The 24,020-nt window shown below is 42.3% G+C and overlaps 1 protein-coding gene across 1 annotated transcript in view; it reads right to left on the reverse strand.

The window, feature by feature from the left end:
- Positions 1-24,020, reverse strand: part of LOC138642503 (cytosolic phospholipase A2 delta-like) — a 139,719-nt gene that overhangs the window by 26,636 nt on the left and 89,063 nt on the right. The window contains exons 5-10 of the mRNA XM_069730703.1: positions 16,200-16,240; positions 15,552-15,594; positions 12,441-12,501; positions 8,584-8,768; positions 4,428-4,529; positions 2,104-2,141 (exon numbers count right to left, since the gene is read on the reverse strand). Coding sequence (XP_069586804.1) covers positions 2,104-2,141; positions 4,428-4,529; positions 8,584-8,768; positions 12,441-12,501; positions 15,552-15,594; positions 16,200-16,240 — 470 coding nt within the window. The remainder of the gene's footprint in view (positions 1-2,103; positions 2,142-4,427; positions 4,530-8,583; positions 8,769-12,440; positions 12,502-15,551; positions 15,595-16,199; positions 16,241-24,020) is intronic.

The following is a 24,020-nucleotide window of genomic DNA, read 5'->3' on the forward strand; positions in this document are numbered from 1 at the left end:
GCTCAATCTGTCCTAGCCTGGGAGCGTTCCTCCGTGTGTCTCTTGATAATTTGCTAGCTATTTAGCTGGCTAGCTATGAGCAGTCCATTCTCAGCTGTAGCTTTGCTCTGTGATGTGTATGCTTTGCTCTGTGTCTGATTTCCTGATCTTGTTACCAGACCCTGGATTTGTCTTGACTATCGACTATTCATGTGTGTTATCCCTTTTGCTCTTGATGCTCTCTGACCTCATGTGCCTGACCCTGGACTTGGCCTCTGACTATCCATTTCTTTTATCCCCTCATCTTGACTTAACCTCCTGGCATTAGACCCAGGATTGTTACTTGATTGGATGATACTTTGTATTGGCCCTCTGAACTACAAACCTCATCTATATATATATATATAATCGTCTAAGGTCCACTTCCGTCTGTTTGTCTGTCATGGAAATCCCGCGTCGCTGATTGGTCGCAGCTGGTTGGGCACGACCAATCAGTGACAGGCACAGTCCGGCCGCAAACTGGCCCCTCCCTACTCCCCTCCAGTCAGTCCCCCCTCCATACTCCCTTCCAGTCAGCGCCCACATAGCGTTTTAGCAGTCCTTTAAATGGACTGCGTTACACCGTGGCATAATGCGGTGTAACGCAGTCTGTTAAAACTGCCATTAACCTTGTAAGTGTGACCAACTTATGCATATGCAGCATCAATAGTAAAAACATATAATGTTAAAAATAATAATAATAAAAAAATCATTATATTCTCACCTTCTGGCGCCCGCGGCAGCCTTTCCCGCTCCTCGCGACGCTCCGCTCCCAAGAATGCATTGCGGCAACAACCTGTGATGACGTAGCGGTTTCGCGAGACCGCTACATCATCACGGGTTATTGCCGCAAGGCATTACTGGGAAAGGAGCATTGCTAAAGGCCTGGGCTGGATCCAGGGGCCGCCAGAAGGTGAGTATATAACTATTTTTTATTTTAATTATTTTTTTAACAGCGATATGGTGCCCACATTGCTCTATACTACATAGGCTGTGTTACATACTACGTGGGCTGTGTTATATACTGCGTGGGCTGAGTTATATACTGCGTGGGCTGTGTTATATACTACGTCACTGTGCTCTACAATACGTGGGCTGTGCTATATACTACGTCGCTGTGCAACATACTACGTGGCTGTGCTATATACTACGTGGCTATTATATACTATGTGGGCTGTGTTATATACTGCGTAGGCTGTGCTATATACTACGTGGGCTGTGTTATATGCTACATGAGCTGTGAGACTTTCGCCTGGGGCCCTCAAAAACCTGCAGCTGGCCCTGGCTTCACTGATTGGTCGCGGCCGGCCGAAAAAAAATCAGCGACAGGCGCAGTCCAGCCGTGAATTGCCGCGGGATTTGAACCACACTTCGCTAATTGGTCGCGCCCGGCCGGCCGAATCCTGTGTATTCATTGCATTATTCTGAAATCTTCATATATAAACTACATACATATTCTAGATATTCTAGAATACCCGATGCGTTAGAATCGGGCCGCCATCTAGTGTTATATAACTTCAGACCTCCTGACTACACTGTTTCACAGCTTGTCCTTGAGTAGCGATTCAGTGTAACAAATCTTGCTTTAGTAACACAAAACTGAAAAAAAAACAGTAATATGTAATTTCCAACAAAAAGGTTACACATCACTACAGCTTGATGATGGGAGGGGTTATCAGTTAGAAACGTATACGGTAACTAACAGCGCAGCGATGTGGCTGTTTAAGAAAATTAATTCACAGTTCATTTAAAATGGGTGTTATCTTCACGAGAACGGCCATGTAAGGCCTCGTTCAGACATCCGTTTTTCACGTACATGTTCTAACTGTGTTTTTTTATGAATAGAATATGTACCCAGTATAGTCTATGGAGCTGTTGTGTGTGATAAACAGCGATCACATGAAAAGTTCCGTTATTTCCTGCATGAATTTCTCTGTAGGATACACACATCACTTTCCCTATTTGGTAACAGAATTAATTACAGAGTATGTGTATTTTTACACCTTTGTATATATATATTTTTTTGTTACAAACAATTGTTTTTTTTGTCAGATAACTAGCACTTGTACAAAGAAAATACTATACCATTCATTTAATCGAATCTGCATGTTCAAAGGCTTTCCCTGAAAGAGGAACAAAAAAGTGCACTAATCAGTTTTGTCACCGTGCTTACTGAAAAGGATGACAATCTTTTTGCAAAACTTTATAGTGTTTCATAGGGGTAATGTTTCACTTTGTGAAGAGTGACAAGCAAAGCCTGGCATGTCAGAGTGAGATAACTTATAAGCCATGCATGCTCCTCTGGGAAATTAAATATGCAAATTATCTCGCTAAAGTTCTAGTCTTCTTTCTCTCTGAAGATGCAATTTGCACATATAGCATTTCATATCATCTTATGGATCAGTGATCATAAACCCCCAATTCTCAAGCAAAAAGGGGAAAGTTACCGTTTCAACAAGCCATACACTCATAAAGCTGGCCGCCAAAGTATATGTCCCCCTATAATTAGGCCCATGAAGATTAGGTGGTTACTTCGTGATTTCTTTTATTAACCCTTTAAAAAAGTCAGACCTAATTTGGTCTTAAAGAGAATCTGTCACCCCCAAAATCGAAGGTGAGCTAAGCCCACCGTCATCAGGGGCTTATCTACAGCATTCTGTAATGCTGTAGATAAGCCCCCGATGTATCCTGAAAGATGAGAAAAAGAGGTTAGATTATACTCACCCAGGGGCGGTCCCGCTGCGGTCCGGTCAGATGGGCGTTGCGGTCCGGTCCGGGGCCTCCCTTCTTCTTACGATGATGTCCTCTTCTGGTCTTCCTGCTGCAGCTCCGGCGCAGGCGTACTTTGTCTGTCCTGTTGAGGGCAGAGCAAAGTACTGCAGTGCGCAGGCGCCGGGAAAGGTCAGAGAGGCCCGGCGCCTGCGCACCGCAGTACTTTATGCTGCCCTCAACAGGACAGAGAAGTACGCCTGCACCGAAGCCCCTGTTGCCGTTGGGCTTAGCTCACCTTCGATTTTGGGGGTGACAGGTTCCCTTTAATGTCCACACATTTTTTTTGCCATTTTTTCAGTGTCATGTTCCCAAAGTCCTAACTTTTTTTGTCCCGTTAACGTTGCTATATGAAGGCTTATTTTTTTTATTTGGTCAGTGTCACCATTTTGTGATACTTACAACCTAATGCCCATATTTTATTAACTCTGTGTGGGAATAAATAGGAAAAATAAACATGTTTTTCGTCATTTTCAATTTTATGCGTTCTTTTTGCTGTACAAGTAGTGTTCACTTTATTCTCTGGGTCAGCGTGATTATGGTGATACCAAATTTTATTTGTTTTACTACTTTTGTACAATAAATTAAAAAAAAGTCTTGTGTCGCTATATTCTGAGTCATGAGGTGAGCATTTTTCAGTCAGCAGAGTTTTTTAAGGGCAAATACTTTTCACTGGTGCCATTTTTGGTGACTTTTGATGACTTTGTATTCAATTTTTTTATGTTTTATTATTTTTGCAAAAGAAAATTGACTTTTTTTTCTCATTATGTACTGACAGCCGTAACTTCATTTTTCTGAGTACAGAGCTTTTGCGTAATGTGCTGTTGTTTCTCTTGTATGATTTGTTTAATTATACGTGAGGAGAAATGAACAAAAATGTCAATTCTGGCGTTTTTCAGTTTGTTAATTTGTGGAGTTCACAAGGAGAGATGAATAATGGTATAATTGAATTGTATAGGTGATTATTGAACCACTAATACCGGATAGATGCCTTTTTTGGTGCATTTGTTTTATTATTGGATTAAACAACTCTTTATTCTGAAACATAGGATATTTTTATTTAATTTGTTAAACACTTAAAAACATTTTTATTTTTTTGTTGCAACATTTATTAGTCTCTAGGTCCTTAGATCACATAAATAAAATCCTACATTACTTATATACAGAGTATTATCTAGCCTGTGAGTGTAAAACTGATAGGATACCTAATAGATTGTGAATGATCTACTAGGCTTGATTTTTGGTACACTCAAGGTCATTGTTACGCCTCAGGTTGCCATAGCAAATAGTGGCTCCCTTCAATTGCGCTGCAGGGAGCCGATGGACTTACAGAGGGAGCAATCTCCCTCTGTCATACACTTTACATACAGCAGTCACTATTGACCACTGTATGTAAAGAGTAAATTGAGAACTGCAAACACTGACATCGCTGAATTCCCTTTGCTACACCTTTGTTAGAAGGGGGAATTGAACACCATTAGGCAGCGGTTGTCCCAAAATTACTACACTTACATATCTTAATGTAAATTAAAATGTGAAAGGCAGTGAGCTGATGGCATGAGATTAACTTGGTAATTCTACTTACGATCAGTTACTTGTGAAAAATATAAATCTTCAGTTTCCAATCAAGCGCTACTTACTTCCATTGCAGGTACTTGAACATTAATATAATTCTCCACAGGAGAGATTAAACTGAGGGGTACAGTGGTTTGATTAAAACCATCATTTTCTGTTTCGCTGCTCTGAAAGAAAAGTTAAAGTAGTCATGATGTGGTTTCGTGGCATACCTGACAAAAATGTACCTTATTGTCAGGATGTACAATAACAAATTGTATTGTGGTACTGTGTTAGCCAGAAAAATCGATGTGAATACTTTTCTGCCCAATGATGACAGAAGTATTTTAGGAGTGATACCTTTATTGGCTAACCAGAAAATATGTTTGCAAGCTTTCAGAGCACAGAGGCTCCTTCTTCAGGTAGTTACAAATAGATCAATAAGAAACAAGCACAACATTTAAAGAATACTACAGTAGGACATTTGTTAGGGGGTGGGAAGTGTGATGAGTCCATAGATAAGCCAAGGTAATCAAATTAGGCATTTTATTACAAATGGAGAGGCAGTGGGAATAATGTTCTTAGGGTACCGTCACACACTGCCATTTCGATCGCTACGATGGTACGATTCGTGACGTTCCAGCGATATCGTTACGATATCGCTGTGTCTGACACGCAGCAGCGATCAGGGATCCTGCTGAGAATCGTACGTCGTAGCAGATCGTTTGGAACTTTGTTTCATCGCTGGATCTCCCGCTGTCATCGCTAGATCGGTGTGTGTGACACCGATCTAGCGATGCGATCCAGCGATGCGTTCGCTTGTAACCAGGGTAAACATCGGGTTACTAAGCGCAGGGCCGCGCTTAGTAACCCGATGTTTACCCTGGTTACAAGCGTAAAACTTAAAAAAAAACAAACAGCACATACTTACATTCTGGTGTCCGTCAGGTCCCTTGCCGTCTGCTTCCCACACTGTGACTGCCGGCCGTAAAGTGAAAGCAGAGCACAGCGGCTGTGCTTTCACTTTCACTTTACGGCCGGCAGTCAGTGAGTGCGGGAAGCAGACGGCAAGGGACCTGACGGACACCAGAATGTAAGTATGTGCTGTTTGTTTTTTTTTAGTTTTACGCTTGTAACCAGGGTAAACATCGGGTTACTAAGCGCGGTCCTGCGCTTAGTAACCCGATGTTTACCCTGGTTACCCGGGGACCTCGGCATCGTTGGTCGCTGGAGAGCTGTCTGTGTGACAGCTCCCCAGCGACCACACTACGATTTACCTACGATCACGGCCAGGTCGTATCGCTGGTCGTGATCGTAGGTAAATCGTATAGTGTGACGGTACCCTTAGTTATCTGGAGTCTGTCTAGTGGAGGTGTGAATTGTATCCATGTAGTGACTCATAAATCCAGGTGTTAAGTTGAGTCCTAGTGTCAACGAATTAAACATATTCATTAGTTTGTATTCCCAATTTTTTCTTTCCCTGTGGTCCTTAAAATTACCTTTTAGTATTAAGACTTTTAAATCTGTCATACTGTGTCCAGGTCCAGAGAAATGTTTTCCCACCGGTGTGTCCATTTCATTCCTGATTGTGTGTCTGTGTAGATTCATCCTAGTTTGTAGTCTTTGCATAGTTTCCCCCCAATATAAATACTCCCAGGGCACCTCGTACATTGTATCATGTACACCACGTTGGAGGATGTACAAGAAAAGGAGCCATTGACCTTATAGTCCTGATTTGTGTTTGGTACACGGACTATATTTGTTGAGAATATGTGGGTACACGTCTTGCATTTTTTATTGTTACAGGGGAATGTGCCAGTCACTGATGGTGATGAGAGGACACTTCTGACAAGCAGATTCCTTAAGTTAGGGGACTGTTTGAAGGAGAAAAGTGGTAGTTCAGGGAATATGTCTTTCAATTTGTGATCTCTATGGAATATGGGTTAACTAAGAACATTTTTCCCACTGCCTCTCCATTTGTAAGAAAATGCTTAATTTGATTACCTTTGCTTATCTATGGACTCATCACACTTCCCACCCCCTAACAAATGTCCTCCTGTAGTATTCTTTAAATGTGCTTGTTTCTTATTAATCTATTTGTAATCTTGCCTGAAGAAGGAGCCACTGTGCTCTGAAAGCTACAAACATTATTTTCTGGTTAGCCAATCAAGGTATCACTCATAGAATACTTCTGTCCTTATTGTCAGAAAACACACAGATACAATGCCCATGGGTAGTGTTGAGCATTCCGATACCGCAAGTATCGGGTATCGGCCGATACTTGTGGTATCGGAATTCCGATACCGAGTTCCGATACTTTTGTGGTATCGGGAATCGGTATCGGATCCATAGTGATGTGTAAAATAAAGAATTAAAATAAAAAATATTGATATATTCACCTCTCCGGCGGCCCCTGGACATCACCGCTGGTAACCGGCAGGCGTCTTTGTTTAAAATGAGCGCGTTTAGGACCTGAGAATGATGTCGCGGCTTCTGATTGGTCGCGTGCCGCTCATGTGACCGCCACGCGACCAATCACAAGCCGCGACGTCATTCTCAGGCACTAAACTCCTCATTCTAGGAATTTAGGACCTGCGAATGACGTCGTGGCTTCTGATTGGTCGCGTAGCGGTCACATGAGCAGCACGCGACCAATCACAAGCCGCGACGTCATTCTCAGGCACTAAACTCCTCATTCTAGGAATTTAGGACCTGCGAATGACGTCGTGGCTTCTGATTGGTCGCGTAGCGGTCACATGAGCAGCACGCGACCAATCAGAAGCCGCGACGTCATTCTCAGGTCCTAAACGCGCTCATTTTAAACAAAGAAGCCTGCCGGTTACCCGCGGTGATGTCCAGGGGCCGCCGGAGAGGTGAATATATCAATATTTTTTATTTTAATTCTTTATTTTACACATTAATATGGATCCCAGGGCCTGAAGGAGAGTTTCCTCTCCTTCAGACCCTGGGAACCATCAGGATACCTTCCGATACTTGGTGTCCCATTGACTTGTATTGGTATCGGATATCGGTATCGGCGATATCCGATACTTTTCGGGTATCGGCCGATACTATCCGATACCGATACTTTCAAGTATCGGACGGTATCGCTCAACACTACCCATGGGTAATCTATGCAACTCTTATCATTACACCCATGATGTAATATTAAGTGAATAAATGTGGAGATGGCTGGAGGATGGATGCTTATTTTTGCACAAATAATATTGGACTGTAGCACTGCACATGGATATGTAACACTACACTTGACCTAGAAAAAGCCATCATTGCAGTTTTACATGGAAATACATGATAACCTGCTTTAGATAGTGATAAAAATTTGAAAATAGCCTAACTAGCAATTACTTAACGCGGTGCTGTCATTGGATTAGTATTAAAGGGATTGTCCCACAAACCAAGTACATTTTAATCAATAGATGTTATAATAATAATAATAATAATTTCCACAACTGGATGTGTTAAAAATGTTCCTGTGCTGAGCTGATCATATAAATTTGCCCCGCTATGCACTGTGTAATGGCTGTGTCTGACCATGCAGGTCAACGATCAACAAGTGCCACAATTCCTGGACAGTGGAGGAATAAATGATTATTATTATTATTATTATTATTTATTATTATAGCGCCATTTATTCCATGGCGCTTTACATGTGAGGAGGGGTATACATAATAAAACAAGTACAATAATCTGACGATATAGATACAATATATATACAATATATACGATATATATACGATATATATACAATAATCTGATGATATTATACAGACGATATAGCAGTGGCTGCTTTCTGTGAGTTAAAACATTTTACTGTCTGTTTTAACACAGGAGTGAGTGTTCTTGCCTTGTCTCCAGTCCCCTGAGCTCATCAGAAATCCAGTAGGATCTCCGGCTGCCGCTGAGCTCATATGTCACTGACTTGATTTATGATGAGCTCAGAAGGCAGGAGACTTGGCAGAAACACTCATTCTTGTGTAAAACAGGGAGGAAAATGTGTTACTTCACAAGAAACAGCAGCTGTGATCATCACATACTGTTATGTCTGTATACTTTGTTTCCTCTCCTGGCCAGGGAGCCCCCAGTAAAATGGACAGCACTCGTCATTACCACCAATATATCTACCCTATGTACCATCCTTTATTGAAAGCTAATGAATGTCTGCTAATCTATTTTATCTCCAAAGTCCTCTACTGAGAATTTAGAATTGGCTAGACAACTTACAAAGGTCACATCGAAGGAGGAGTAAACTCGGCTCAGGGAAGCTGTCATTTCTGCTCCTAATTCTCTTGGAAAATGAAAAACTGCAGTTTCACGTGAATTCAGTTCATGACTAGAGCCTGACTGTAGTAATATCTTGTGTGAATCCTCAAAGGAGCCTCGTACAGAGAGGGCCAGCTCTGTTTTATCTGCGGATGTAACAGAATAAGATCTAAGTGAATGTATTAGAGTAATAGCATTCTATTTCTAGTATCAATCTCAAAAGGAGTTATATTTAGTCTCTTTGTAACCTGTCTTCACCTAGGATAATCTTTTATTGCACCATAAGCCTATTCACTAATGTGAACTTCTACATGAAATGACTATTGCTTTGTCTAGTCATCTGTTTTGCTTCTATAAGATCTGACGTGTACACACTTGCACCATTACAGATAAAGAGAGCAAGTCTAGGAACTGGGCTCCTGTCCTGTCAAGCTTTAATATAATCCATGCTGTCTAAAAATAGTCCATAGCTACCCAGCTGTAAATTCTAGTTCTAAACCGGTCATACACATTAGATGGTTGACTGCCAAACAGTGCATTGGTCGATCACTTGGCTGACAGCCACGTCAGTCGTCTCTTGGGCGAGAGAATGCTCCTATTTCCTCTAAGAAAGATGGTGGCCAACATGTCAGACTTATGTCTGGGAGAAAAATAAAATCGGCAGTCCAAACTCAGACATGCCAGATCAACATCTCTCCCATAGACATTAGACTGTCGGCCGAACCCGTTGATATCGGTAGAATCAGCCGACATAGTCTAATGCAGTGTTCCCTAACTCTAGTCCTCAAGAGTCAACAATAGATCATGTTTTCAGGATTTCTTTAGTATTAACCAGATGATAATTCCATACTAACCAAATTGTGAAAATATGATGTGTCAAGGGTCTCTTGAGGATTGGAGTTGAGGAAGACTGGTCTAATGTGTATGGAGACCTTTAGACTTTGCATCTTATAGGTAAAGCATGATTATAGTTTTCAAGATATTGGGGTCAAAGGTGTGCAAACCATAGAAACATCTGTAATCTGTCACGCCCATATCATGGCTTTAGCTTTACTGCCAGAATTTGCAAAGGGAGCCTCTGATGCAAATGTGAAATCCTTGATACCCCTCATCCACATTAGCCTAACTTGGGCTAAACCCCCTAACATGAATGAGTTCAGCCAAAAGTCTAATATGCATGGGAGATGATGTTGGCACGTCCGAAACTGCCAATCCTTTTGTTATCTAAGAGATAAGCTGCCGCTAAAGAAATCTGCCAGTGTTTCTCTCACAGAGAACACAGGAGCGCTATATAAAGTGCATGGGGGAGAGAAGGCTATAAACAATGCTATTGCAATATTAGCAAATAAACAGGAACTGCTTAAAAGCGGATCATAGATTTAAGATACAAGTGCTTCTCACTAAATTAGAATATCATCAAAAAGTTAATTTCAGTTCTTCAATACAAAAAGTGAAACTCATATTATTTAGAGCCATTACAAACAGAGTGATCTATTTCAAGTGTTTATTTCTGTTAATGTTGATGATTATGGCTTACAGCCAATGAAAACCCAAAAGTCATTATCTCAGTAAATTAGAATAATTAACAAAAACACCTGCAAAGGCTTCCTAAGCGTTTAAAAAGGTCCCTAGTCCGTTTCAGTAGACTCCACAATCATGGGGAAGACTGCTGACTTGTCAGATGTCCAGAAGGCAGTCATTGACACACTCCACAAGGAGGGTAAGCCACAAAAGGTCATTGCTAAAGAAGCTGGCTGTTCACAGAGTGCTGTATCCAAGCATATTAATGAAAAGTTGAGTGGAAGGAAAAAGTGTGGTAGAAAAAAAAGAGCACAAGCAACCAGGGTAACCGCAGCCTTGAAAGGAGTGTTAAAAAAGGCCATTCAAAAATTTAGGGGAGATTCACAAGGAGTGGACAGCTGCTGGATTCATTTTTTCCAAGAGCCATCACACACAGACAAATTCAGGTCATGGGCTACAAATGGCGCATTCCTTGTGTCAAGCCACTCATGACCAATAGACAACGCCAGAAGTGTCTTACCTGGGCCAAGGAGAAAAAGAACAGGACTGTTGCTTAGTGGTCCAGGGTGTTGTTTTCAGATTAAAGTAAATTTTGCATTTCATTTGGAAATCAAGGTCCCAGAGTCTGGAGGAAGAGTGGAGAGGCACACAATCCACGCTACTCGAGGTCTAGTGTGAAGTTTCTACAATCAGTAATGGTTTGAGGAGCCATGTCATCTGCTAGTGTAGGTCCACTGTGTTTTATCAAGACCAAAGTCAGCGCAGCAGTCTAAAGGTACCGTCACACTCAGCGACGCTGCAGTGATATAGACAACGAGCCGATCGCTGGAGCGTCACTCTTTATGTCGCTGTAGAGACGTCAAACACAGCAGCTCCAGAACGATGAGGAGCGATCCAGTGACGTAATGGCGACTCACTTATCGTTCTCGCTGGTTGTTAGTTCCATGTCAAACGTTGCTGGCGTCGTTGCTTTTGATGTCAAACATGACGATACACACCGATCTGGCGACGAAATAAAGTTCTGGACTTCTAGCTCCGACCAGCGATGGCACAGCGGGATCCAGATCACTGCTGCGTGTCAAACACAACGAGATCGCTATCCAGGACGCTGCAACGTCACGGATTGTTGTCGTTCTCATTGCAAAGTTGCTGAGTGTGATGGTACCTTAACAGGAAATTTTAGAGCACTTTATGCTTCTATCTGCCAAAAAGCTTTTTGGAGATGGAAATTTCATTCTTGAGCAGGACTTAGTACCTATCCACGCTTCCAAAAGTAACAATACCTGGTTTACAAACAACAGTATCACTGTGCTTGATTGGCCAGCAAACTCGCCTGAACTTAACCCCATAGAGAATCTATGGCGTATTGTCAGAAGGAAGATGAGACACCAGACCCAACAATGCAGATTAGCTGAAGGCTGCTATCAAAGCAACCTGGGCTTCCATAACACCTCAGCAGTGCCACAGGATGATCACTTCCATGCCACACTGCATTGATGCAGTAATTAAAAGGAGCCCCAACCAAATATTGAGTGCATTTACTGAACATACATTTCAGTAGGCCAACATTGAGGATTTTAAAATATTTTTTCAAGCTGGTGTTATAAAGTATTCTAATTTACTGAGACAATGGATTTTGGGTTTTCATTGGCTGTAAGCCATAATCATCAACATAAACAGAAACAAACACTTGAAATAGATCACTCTGTTTGTAATATATATAATATACGAGTTTCACTTTTTGTATTGAAGAACTGAAATATATTAACTTTTTGATGATATTCTAATTTAGTCAGAAGAACATGTATGTGCTGGCAGATACAGACAATTTTAATTGGCTTTGTAAACAATCTACAATTTTTGGCCCATGGACGACAGTTGCTGGAAATGGGAAGTCATTGATAAAAAGATTCATTTAATTTTTTTTGTCTAGTTATTGGTTGAAACTACCGTAAGTATAGCGTGATAAGCCAATAATATGTTGTTTTCTTTCTTTTTTTTTGTTTCTAACCTGCCATGTGATATCTGCAAGGCACCAAACCCACCTGAAAGTAATGGAATGTAGGGAAAAGGCAAACAGCCCTCCAGTCTTAGCAAAGGAAATGAGAGAGTACTGTTGAGTCATGATTCAGCGTTAGGAGATAAAACCCATATTTAGTGTCCTCTTTTTAACTGGACTACTATGTTATGAATGTTATTCTGTATGTTTGCATGTTAACAATTTTGAAAAACATCTCATTTTTGTAATTTGTAGAAAAAGAGAATAAGCAAAATTTGTGCAATTTGATCACACTTACTTTTAAAGGGTTCTTTCCTTTGTTTCTCCACTTCCACTTCCAGAAACACCATCTCGGGACACTGAAAGAAATATTCATATATCACCAACATCTTATAATCAGAGCCGTTCTTGGAGGTAGGGGGCAAACAAGGTATTTGCTAATTTCCTAACGGGGCCCCGCCAGGACCTAGACAGATGCTACAGGTCCAGTGGGTTGGCAGCAGAGCAGAGTCACACAATTGGCAGCCAGCAACAGCCACCAGTGGGCATAATAGCATAGACTTTCTAACTCACTGTTAAAAGAATTGTCCAGTCACAAGAAACTGATGACCTTTAGTAATGCAGGTGAATGGGGTTGTACTACAATACCCAGCACATCATCTACATATTAAATGGAGCTATATCAGCTGATTGGCAGGGGTGCCGAGTGTCTGATCTACATCTTGTGACTGAATATCCCAGACCGGACATTACATCTAGTAAAGTGAAGGAGCTCATAGGAAGCCTCGCAATCACCACCACAGTCCTCCTGATTAGCTTCATAGTAATGGCCTTTTAGACAATGCGATTGGAGAACAAGCGTCCATAGGAGTGCTCATGCTCGATTATTTTCCCGTGTAATCATGCAAAACCCTCATGTGTGAGGTGATTGCATCAATTATGCTGGATCAAAAAATCACTTATCGACAACACATTATCCAGTGTAAATGTGCTGGCAGAAACATGATATTCTATGGAGACAGCACGATCGTCAGCTTGTGTTAACACGCCAGTAAACAAGTATAGAATAATCCATATATAGTTAATTGGTGCTCCTTAGTGTTGAGCGAACGTGCTCACATAACATCTTATCCGAGCATGCTCTGGTGTTATCCAAGCATCTGGGAGTGCTCGTATATTATGTTCGAGTGTCTGTGGCTGCATGATTTGCGGCTGCTAGACAGCCTCAACACGTGTGGGGACTGCATAACAAACAGGCAACCCCCACATGTCTTGAGGCTGTCTAGCAGCCGCAAATCATGCAGCCACAGGGACTCGAACATAATATACGAGCACTCCCAGATGCTTGGATAACACCAGAGCATGCTCGGATAAGACGTTATGCGAGCATATTCGCTCATCACTAGTGCTCATTTAATGACTTGAAATTGGCCCCTGTAAACACACCCTAAATGTGTCTTGGAATGTGGGGTCTCTCTATTAATTTCGACCAGGGCCACACTTAAATGGTTCCAGTTTATAATTTTAACCCCTTCCCAACATACAGTTACGTCAAATGTCGGGGCTCCTGACTTTGCGAGCCCACATCTTTCCCAGCAGATGATGGCTGAATTATTACAAACACTCTTCAAATGCTAACGGTCGAGTGGGAGCCTTCTATGAAATCTGAGCTTTAGCTCCTTTCATAAATTTTCTATTGGATTCAGGTCCGGTGATTGGCTGGGCCATTCTAGCAGCTTTATTTTCATTTTTTTTTTCTCTGAAACCCATTGAGAGTTTCCTTGGCTGTGTGTTTGGGATCATTGTCTTGCTGAAATTTCCACCCATGTTTCATCTTCTCCTGGTAGATAGCAACAGATTTTTCCCAAGAAGGTTTCTGTACATTTGCGCATTCATCCTTCCTTTCACACGTGAACATGGTTTTTGTTCAGTAATGGAGTCTCGCGTGATGACTGTGCATGCAGGACATGAAGGTTGAGTGCATTACTTATAGTTTTCTATGAAATACCTGTACCTGCTAAATCTAGGTCTTTCTGTAGCTCTCCACAGATGGTCCTAGGCTCTCAGACAAATGTTCTCATAATTCTTTTAACTTTTCTGTCTGAAATCATGGCCGCTTATAGTAAATTTATGTTCTTTCCACTTTCAGATTGTGGCTGCAATAGGGCTCACTGAAGCCTTCAGTAGTTTAGAAATTCTTCTGTAATCAATGCCATCGATATGCTTTGCAATAATACGGTTGCAAAGGTCTTGAGGCAGCGCTCTGGTTTTACACATCAAAAGATGTTCCTTGTGTGACACCTTGGTAATGAGACACATTTTTATAGGCCATCAGCTGAATCAGCTGATATTATTTGTCACTAAGTGGCAGGGTTGCCTTCTAATTACTGATAGATTTCAGCTGGTGTCCAGACTTTCCATGGCTTTTTGCACCTCTATTTCTTAATGTGTTCAATACTTTTTCCCTATGTAATGTCTTAATATTACACATAGCCTAATGTGTAGACATCTAGGGTTTGATTTATTTGCCTGTGTGGATTGGATGGGTTGTTATCGACATCTGGTGAGAATTTAATGTCACCAACACCTTTAAAAATACATTTACTTAGAAAATTGGTGATGTGTTCAATACTTATTTCACACTCTGTATATCAACTTACAGTACAGACCAAAAGTTTGGACACACCTCATTTAAAGATTTTTCTGTATTTTCATGACTATGAAAATTGTACAATCACACTGAAGGCCTCAAAACTATGAATTAACACATGTGGAATTATATACTTCACAAAAAAAGTGTGAAACAACTGAAATTATGTCTTATATTCTAGGTTCTTCAAAGTAGCCACCTTTTGCTTTGATGACTGCTTTGCACACTCTTGGCATTCTCTTGATGAGCTTTTGATCTGGACTGTATGTTCCGGCTCATTTTTTTGGTTTTGCTGTAGTTTCTCATACTTTGTACAAACAGGGGTGTGGCTCCTCTTTTTGAACTAGGAATTTCATCTATATATCTTCCCATGGAGAGCTGTCTGAACAGTCGGTCCTTTATCCTGCTCTGGCCTTATCTACATTGAGGTCAGGTAACACACGGTGAGGTTTTAATATTAGAGATAGGATAGGACCATCACAATTGGGGTACACCTTGTCACAGTGGGATGGCTTTAACGCTTCTTTGATCAAAATAGTGTTAACTAAGTACCTTATGTTCTTTACATGTATGATTACTACTTTCTTATTTACTTACTACAGGGTATATGCTCACTTTGTTATTTTCTTGGATTTTGTTTTAAAAATACAACTACCTAAATTATCAAGAGATTAGCATGCCAGAAAAGACACCTGCTAATGTATAGATTCACACATTATGTTAATACTACAACTTTTTTAAAACATTTGTATCACTTACAACCAGGACTCCATTAGTGGTGACTTGTTTCCTTGATTCTGGGCTGGAAAAAAAAAAGACAATATTTAAAAGTCAATGCCCAATTCACAGCTGCACATTGATTTATTTTTTTTGTGTAGCATAAACCTAAGATTTATATCCAACTATAATAGGTATTCTGAGAAGATAATTGATATGTCTGTTTCCACTTTGGTCTGTGTATTTGCCTTTGTCATGATTGATGCTCCATTGGGTAAAGATTTCCACTGGATTATTTGTGAAACATTTCTATATAGCACTTATTATTTTACTATGAATTTGATTGCATACTCCTATGACATAGACATTAAACCATCTTATAGATCAGAACCTATCGCAAAAGGAACACCAGCGTCATCTGCAATTGAGGCTACTAAGTAATAACAACCACCGACTCTGGTCTATTCATGGCATTATCCCATTAATGATCTATCAAATCATGTTTTCTAATTAATTTATCTGCAGATGGTGCACACTTTATGAAAGATGACCAAATTGACTATGTATTTTAGGCCAAAATGTTTCCAAATCTTTTCCAAAATATCACTTTATACGACAGGTTGAATAAACACATTTCTAACATTATTTATATCATAAGGTTTCTGAAGCCAATTATATTATTATACTCACATTAATACCAGATTAAATTCCACTTGAAGCTCCTCCCTAAACTATAAAAATGTATTTTACAATTTTGCAAATATTTAACATTTTAAACATCAATTTACTAATCTACATGGCTGATCCCAAGAAGACAAGCCCTCAGGGTAAAATAACCCATTGTCCTGTTAATCAGCAGATACAAATGTATTACATACCTCCTACTGAATTAAAGGGGTTGTCTGGCAAAAATAAGTTAGGTGATAAGTTGTTGATCGGAAAGGGTCTGATTGCTTGGACGTGCATCAATCGGCAGAAGGGGTAACTTTTATCCCTAATAGTGGCAGTGTGCATATTCACCCACCATTCCATTTATTCTTTATGGAGGTAGGCTCAGCTTTTTCAGGCAGCTCCTTATTCAGGTTTTTTTGGGGGGTTATGGAGCTAAGAACTTACTTGCAGGCTATAAAAAGTCACGAGGACCCTAATTATACCAACATAAATACCTAAAAAGACCACACACAATTCACATGCTAATAAAAACTCCCACAGAGCGCTGCAAATCTATATAGCATGGTGATGAGAAAAGGAAAAACCTTTTTCAAAAATATATACATACACCGCCAAAGAAAAAATACCATTAGGCGTCTTCACCAATTGCCTTACAAGCTGCATATATCATATTCAGATTATAGTAGAAAGGACAACACAAAATAAATCAGTATATAAAGGAACAATCTCACCCAAAAAGTACCGTAGTTCTTTCCTTCAAAACAGGAGGTAGATCGGTCCAGGGGTGTCCATATTCATAGGGGGAGGCCTCCAAATGTCCATACAATACTCCATTCATTGGATTTACACCCGACCATATTCTAAACCTCCCTCACAAATTAATCTCCCGACGCGTTTCTCTAGGCTTCGTCATCAGGGGAGAAGCCGTTACATAGTGATAAGGTGTGTGCAAACCATCACACACCAGAGTGACGGGGCGGACTTACCGCACGTGGATGGATGGCTTTAAATAAGACGCCTTATGGGATTCACATCCGGTGCGTCCTGTGGAGCGCATCGATAAACCGCAAGGTTACACTTCAGGTTTACAGGGCATAGTGTGTCGCGCGATCTTCCCAGCCACTAGAGGCCGGCGTGAAGCGCACCGAGACACGCAAGCGTCACTTCCGGCCGGAGTGAGATAGCAACGTCACTTCCGGTCAGGAAGAAGTATATAACATTGTGATGGATAAAAGGGGGCATATATAAATGAATGAAATGCCCATAGTGTACCAAAGAACAGACTTATTTTTACCCCTATAGGTAACAGGTAACGTGTTTTTAACCTTCAAACAGGGAGGGAATATAAAATCCTTTTAAATCCTACAACTTCAAAACATCAAGAAGGAGGATATTATAATGAGGCATTGGTAGTTATGAATTGAAGCAGAAACACAAACATATACACTGAGAAAAACATAATCTCACCCCCCATATACATAAATTGTGTTATTTTATGAGGTATACAGTAGACGTAGCATGTAAGAGCAGCCCGTTAAAACAAAAACTTCTGACCCTCCGATCACTGAACAGTGATCATATTTTATTCCATGCTCATTGGAAGAATAAGATTGCATTTTATCGTTTACTCCATGTGGTGCAGTGACCCACGTTACAGCCAGGGGGCGCTGTGTGCACACTTCAAGATGCGCTTGGAGGTATAAATGTGATGAGACAAAGTTCGGCAGGAGTGTAAATGGCCGGTGTGTGTTGCAGAGGAAGACACTCTCGCTGTCAGTCTGAAGTTAAGTTGGTGTGCTGGGACCTGTAGTCCCACAAGTAATTGTGTAATGCTAATGAAGAGAAAAGACGTGACTACTGAATGTTTTGTAAAGCCGCACGTGTTAAAGTAACAGACTGTGTGTAACCTGGCTTACGGTGCGGTTTATGACGTTTTAATAAACCGGAACGGACTTAATTTGTGTGAGAAATCGTACCTGTATGCGTTATTCCCGTGCAAAGCGAGTGTCCCCCAAGACCCGAAGTAAGGGAAACGCTACAATTGGTGTTTCGAATGTGGGCAACGCCCCAAGAAGCACATGTGCAGTGCTAGAGGAATCGACGGTCTGACAACCGTATGTAATACTGATCGGGATCAGGGAGAAAGTGTGTTTGTGCTGTAATCCCTGTAACTCGGCAGGGTTACGAAGGTGACAAGCGTCTTGCTGTAACTCGGCGGGGTTACAAAGGTGACAAGCGTCTTGCTGTGGATCAGCGGGTCCACAAAGTGTGCGGTGGAGCCGTACAGAGCATTGTGGAGTGCAGCTGCAGTTACAGCAAGAGGTTCAGCAGCAGCAGCTTGTGATTGCCAGCAGGAGCTGTTGAAGTGTTGAAAAAAAGAAATAATAATTTTTTTTGTGTTCCAGGTTGTGCAGACTCTTAAAGGGCCAGTGCGACCCAAGAGACGTTTTTCTATACTGTGTGAACTGGTGCTGTAGAGTACCGTGGGGAGTCCACGAGGTGTACCCCAAGGAAGAGGTGGTGTCCCTAAAAGGGAAGTGTTCCAAAAATAGTGCAGAAAATCCAAAAAGGATGGTTGCCAAAAAAGGGGTGGAGTCCAAAAGGGGGCGGTATCCCAAAAGGTAGTAGTTGCCCAAAAAGGGGTGGTGACCCTAAACGGGGTGGAATCCAAAAAAAGGGCGGAGCCTGCTGAAGTTAAAGGGGTGGTGCAGACTGGTGGGCCCCTGGCGCAGTTGTGCTATGCAGGTCCATGCTATACTGTGAATTGCTCAGCAAATGTTTTGTCAAGACAGTGCACCTTTTCTTTGGATGGAGAAAGTGTGGTGGGACTGATAGACCCAGGGTGTGAAGCGACTTTACTGAGAACCCCTTCTGAATGCACTGTGTCACCTGGGTTAGGGACAAGAGTGAATGATACAGGTGGGGATGTTAAACGACATTTGACAGCCTGCCTCTACACTGACACGACAGAAGGGTCCATGTACCACGAAGTAAGGGTAGTCCCAGACTTACTGTACACTATGATAATAGGACGAGACTTGGAAACCCTGTGAGACTGGTGGATAAAAGGGAAAGTGTCTGTGGGGTTAATGTGTATGAAAACTGTTGCAGAGAATGCACCCCCTATAGTTGACAGTCCTAAGTTAGGCGTGACCAAGGAAAATGGTGGACGGTCCCAACTTACGGACATGATGTTACCTGACGTGTTCCACAATATGACTGTGATGTGGTAGATAAAACGTGTGGAGCTGACACCCAGAAAGAGTGTGACTTGGGGGTTCACCATACTGTGGGGTATGACACAGACTATGCGGGCGACTGTGACTCTGAGGAAGTTAGGGAGTACAGTAAAGAAGAGCCCCACCAAAAGAAAAAGTCTTCCCGTCGCTGGAGACGTAAAGGGTGCAAAGAAATGGTACCAGTTGCACCTTGTGAAGAAGAGGAGGAGGCCACCAAAGGAGTGGGGCCTGTTGTGAATTCTGTGGCTGAGTTCACTTCTGTGGTCACAAGTGGTATTGCAGTCTCTGGGCTTCCTCCCTCAGGTGTTTTGGTGAGCTCGTTGGCTGCCTTGCTATTTAGCTCCACCTGAGTCTGTCTTCCTTGCTCCTTGTCAATGTTCCAGTGTTGGATCTGAGCTACTGCATCTTTCCTTGGGCCTGCTGCTCTGCTAGATAAGTGCTTCTAGTTTGTTTTCTGTTTTTTCTGTCCAGCTTGCTATTTACTTTTGCTGGAAGCTCTGAGAAGCAAGGGGTGCACCGCCGTGCTGTTAGTTCGGCACGGTGGGTCTTTTTGCCCCTTTGCGTGGTTTTCGTTTTAGGGTTTTGTGTAGACTGCATAGTTCTCTTTGCTATCCTCGCTCTGTCTAGAATATCGGGCCTCACTTTGCTGAATCTATTTCATTCCTACGTTTGTCTTTTCATCTTGCTAACAGTCATTATATGTGGGGGGCTGCCTATTCCTTTGGGGTATTTCTCTGAGGTAAGTCAGGCTTGTATTTCTATCTTCAGGCCAGTCAGCTCCTCAGGCAGTGCCGAGTTGCATAGGTAGTGATAGGCGCAATCCACTGCTGCTTATAGTTGTGTGAGGATAGATCAGGTACTGCAGTCTACAGAGATTCCACGTCTCAGAGCTCGTCCTATTGTTTTTGGTTATTGCCAGATCTCTGTATGTGCGCTGATTACTGCACGCTGTGTTGCCTGATTGCCAGCCACAACAGTACAAGGAGCCCTACCAATGATTCCCAATAGAGGGAAAAAAGAAATCCTGACATCATTTTTTTTTCTTAGCTCTGTCTTCAGTCTTTTTTTTCCCCTAGACATTAGAGTGCTTCAGGACACAGCTGTGGACATGGATATTCAGGCTCTGTGCTCCTCAATGGATAATCTCGTTGTAAATGTACAAAAGATTCAAGATACTATTGATCAGAAATCGATGCTAGAACCAAGAATTCCGATTCCTGATTTGTTTTTTGGTGACAGAACTAAGTTCCTGAGCTTCAGAAATAATTGTAAGCTATTTTTGGCCTTGAAACCTCATTCTTCTGGTAATCCTATTCAACAGGTTTTGATTATTATTTCTTTTTTGCGCGGCGACCCTCAGGACTGGGCATTTTCTCTTGCGCCAGGAGATTCTGCATTGAGTAATGTTGATGCATTTTTCCAGGCGCTGGGATTGCTTTACGATGAGCCTAATTCAGTGGATCAGGCTGAGAAAAATCTGCTGGCTTTATGCCAGGGTCAGGATGATGTAGAAGTATATTGTCAGAAATTTAGGAAGTGGTCAGTACTCACTCTGTGGAATGAATCTGCACTAGCGGCTTTGTTCAGAAAGGGTCTCTCTGAAGCTCTTAAGGATGTAATGGTGGGATTTCCTATGCCTGCTGGTTTGAATGAGTCTATGTCCTTGGCCATTCAGATCGGTCGTCGCTTGCGCGAGCGTAAATCTGTGCACCATCTGGCGGTATTGTCTGAGAGTAAACCTGAGCCTATGCGGTGCGACAGGACTATGACTAAAGTAGAACGGCAAGAACACAGACGTCTGAACAGACTGTGTTTCTATTGTGGTGATTCTACTCATGCTATTTCTAATTGTCCTAAACGCACTAGGCGGTTTGATAGCTCTGCCGTTATTGGTACTGTACAGTCCAAATTCCTTTTGTCCATTACCTTAATGTGCTCTTTGTCATCGTATTCTGTCATGGCGTTTGTGGATTCAGGCGCTGCCCTGAATCTGATGGATTTGGATTATGCTAAACGGTGTGGATTTTTCTTGGAGCCTTTGCGGTGTCCTATTCCGTTGAGAGGAATTGATGCTACACCTTTGGCCAAGAATAAGCCTCAGTACTGGGCCCAGCTGACCATGTGCATGGCTCCTGCACATCAGGAAGTTATTCGCTTTCTGGTACTGCATAATTTGCATGATGTGGTCGTGTTGGGGTTGCCATGGCTACAAATCCATAATCCAGTATTGGATTGGAACTCTATGTCGGTAACCAGCTGGGGTTGTCAGGGAGTACATGGTGATGTTCCATTTTTGTCTATTTCGTCATCCATTCCTTCTGACATCCCAGAGTTCTTGTCGGACTTTCAGGATGTATTTGAAGAGTCCAAATCTGATGCCCTACCTCCGCATAGGAATTGTGATTGTGCTATCGATTTGATTCCTGGTAGTAAATTCCCTAAGGGTCGTTTATTTAATTTGTCCATACCTGAACACACCGCTATGCGCAGTTATGTGAAGGAGTCCCTGGAGAAGGGACATATTCGCCCATCGTCGTCACCATTGGGAGCAGGGTTCTTTTTTGTAGCCAAGAAGGATGGTTCGCTAAGACCGTGTATTGATTACCGCCTTCTTAATAAGATCACTGTTAAGTTTCAGTATCCCTTGCCATTGATTTCTGACTTGTTTGCTCGGATTAAGGGGGCTAGTTGGTTTACTAAGATTGATCTTCGTGGTGCGTATAATCTGGTGAGAATCAGGCAGGGAGATGAATGGAAAACGGCATTTAATACGCCCGAGGGTCATTTTGAGTATCTGGTGATGCCGTTTGGACTTGCCAATGCTCCATCTGTTTTTCAGTCTTTTATGCATGACATTTTCCGTGAGTATCTGGATAAATTCTTGATTGTTTACTTGGATGACATTTTGATCTTCTCAGATGATTGGGAGTCTCATGTGAAGCAAGTCAGAATGGTTTTCCAGGTACTGCGTGCTAATTCCTTGTTCGTGAAGGGATCAAAGTGTCTCTTCGGTGTGCAGAAAGTTTCATTTTTGGGGTTCATCTTTTCCCCTTCTACTATCGAGATGGATCCGGTTAAGGTTCAGGCCATCCAGGATTGGACTCAGCCGACATCTCTAAAAAGTCTGCAGAAATTCCTGGGCTTTGCTAATTTTTATCGTCGCTTCATCTGTAATTTTTCTAGCATTGCCAGACCATTGACCGATTTGACCAAGAAGGGTGCTGATTTGGTTAATTGGTCTTTTGCTGCCGTGGAAGCTTTTCAGGAGTTGAAGCGTCGTTTTTGCTGTGCCCCTGTGTTGTGTCAACCTGATGTTTCTCTTCCGTTCCAGGTCGAGGTTGATGCTTCTGAGATTGGTGCAGGGGCGGTTTTGTCACAGAGAGGTTCTGGTTGCTCAGTGTTCAAACCATGTGCTTTCTTTTCCAGGAAATTTTCTGCTGCTGAGCGTAATTATGATGTGGGCAACCGAGAGTTGCTGGCCATGAAGTGGGCATTCGAGGAGTGGCGTCATTGGCTTGAGGGTGCTAAGCATCGCGTGGTGGTTTTGACTGATCATAAGAACCTTACTTATCTTGAGTCTGCCAAGCACTTGAATCCTAGACAGGCCCGTTGGTCGTTATTTTTTGCTCGTTTTGATTTTGTGATTTCATACCTTCCGGGCTCTAAAAATGTGAAGGCGGATGCTCTGTCTAGGAGTTTTGTGCCCGACTCTCCGGGGTTATCTGAGCCGGCGAGTATCCTCAAGGAAGGAGTCATTGTGTCTGCCATCTCCCCTGATTTGCGGAGAGTGTTGCAGAAATTTCAGGCTAATAAACCTGATCGTTGTCCGGCCGAGAAACTGTTCGTCCCTGATAGGTGGACTAGTAAAGTTATCTCTGAACTTCATTGTTCGGTGCTGGCCGGTCATCCAGGAATCTTTGGTACCAGGGAGTTGGTTGCTAGATCCTTCTGGTGGCCATCTCTGTCACGGGATGTGCGTGCTTTTGTGCAGTCCTGTGGAGTTTGTGCTAGGGCTAAGCCCTGCTGTTCACGTGCCAGTGGGTTGCTTTTGCCCTTGCCGGTCCCGAAGAGGCCTTGGACACATATTTCGATGGATTTCATTTCTGACCTTCCCGTTTCTCAAAAAATGTCGGTCATTTGGGTGGTCTGTGATCGCTTTTCTAAAATGGTCCATCTGGTGCCCTTGGTTAAATTGCCTTCCTCCTCTGATTTGGTGCCTTTGTTCTTCCAGCATGTGGTTCGTTTACATGGCATTCCTGAGAATATTGTTTCTGACAGAGGTTCCCAGTTTGTCTCGAGGTTCTGGCGAGCCTTTTGTGGTAGGATGGGCATTGACCTATCTTTCTCCTCGGCCTTCCATCCTCAGACTAATGGCCAGACCGAACGAACCAATCAGACCTTGGAAACATATCTGAGATGTTTTGTTTCCGCTGACCAGGATGATTGGGTGTCATTTTTGCCGTTGGCTGAGTTCGCCCTTAATAATCGGGCCAGCTCGGCTACCTTGGTCTCTCCATTTTTCTGCAATTCTGGGTTCCATCCTCGTTTCTCTTCAGGACAGGTTGAGTCTTCGGACTGTCCTGGTGTGGATTCTGTGGTG

This window comes from Ranitomeya imitator, chromosome 1 (assembly GCF_032444005.1).
Source record: "Ranitomeya imitator isolate aRanImi1 chromosome 1, aRanImi1.pri, whole genome shotgun sequence".
Taxonomy (NCBI): Eukaryota; Metazoa; Chordata; class Amphibia; order Anura; family Dendrobatidae; genus Ranitomeya; species Ranitomeya imitator.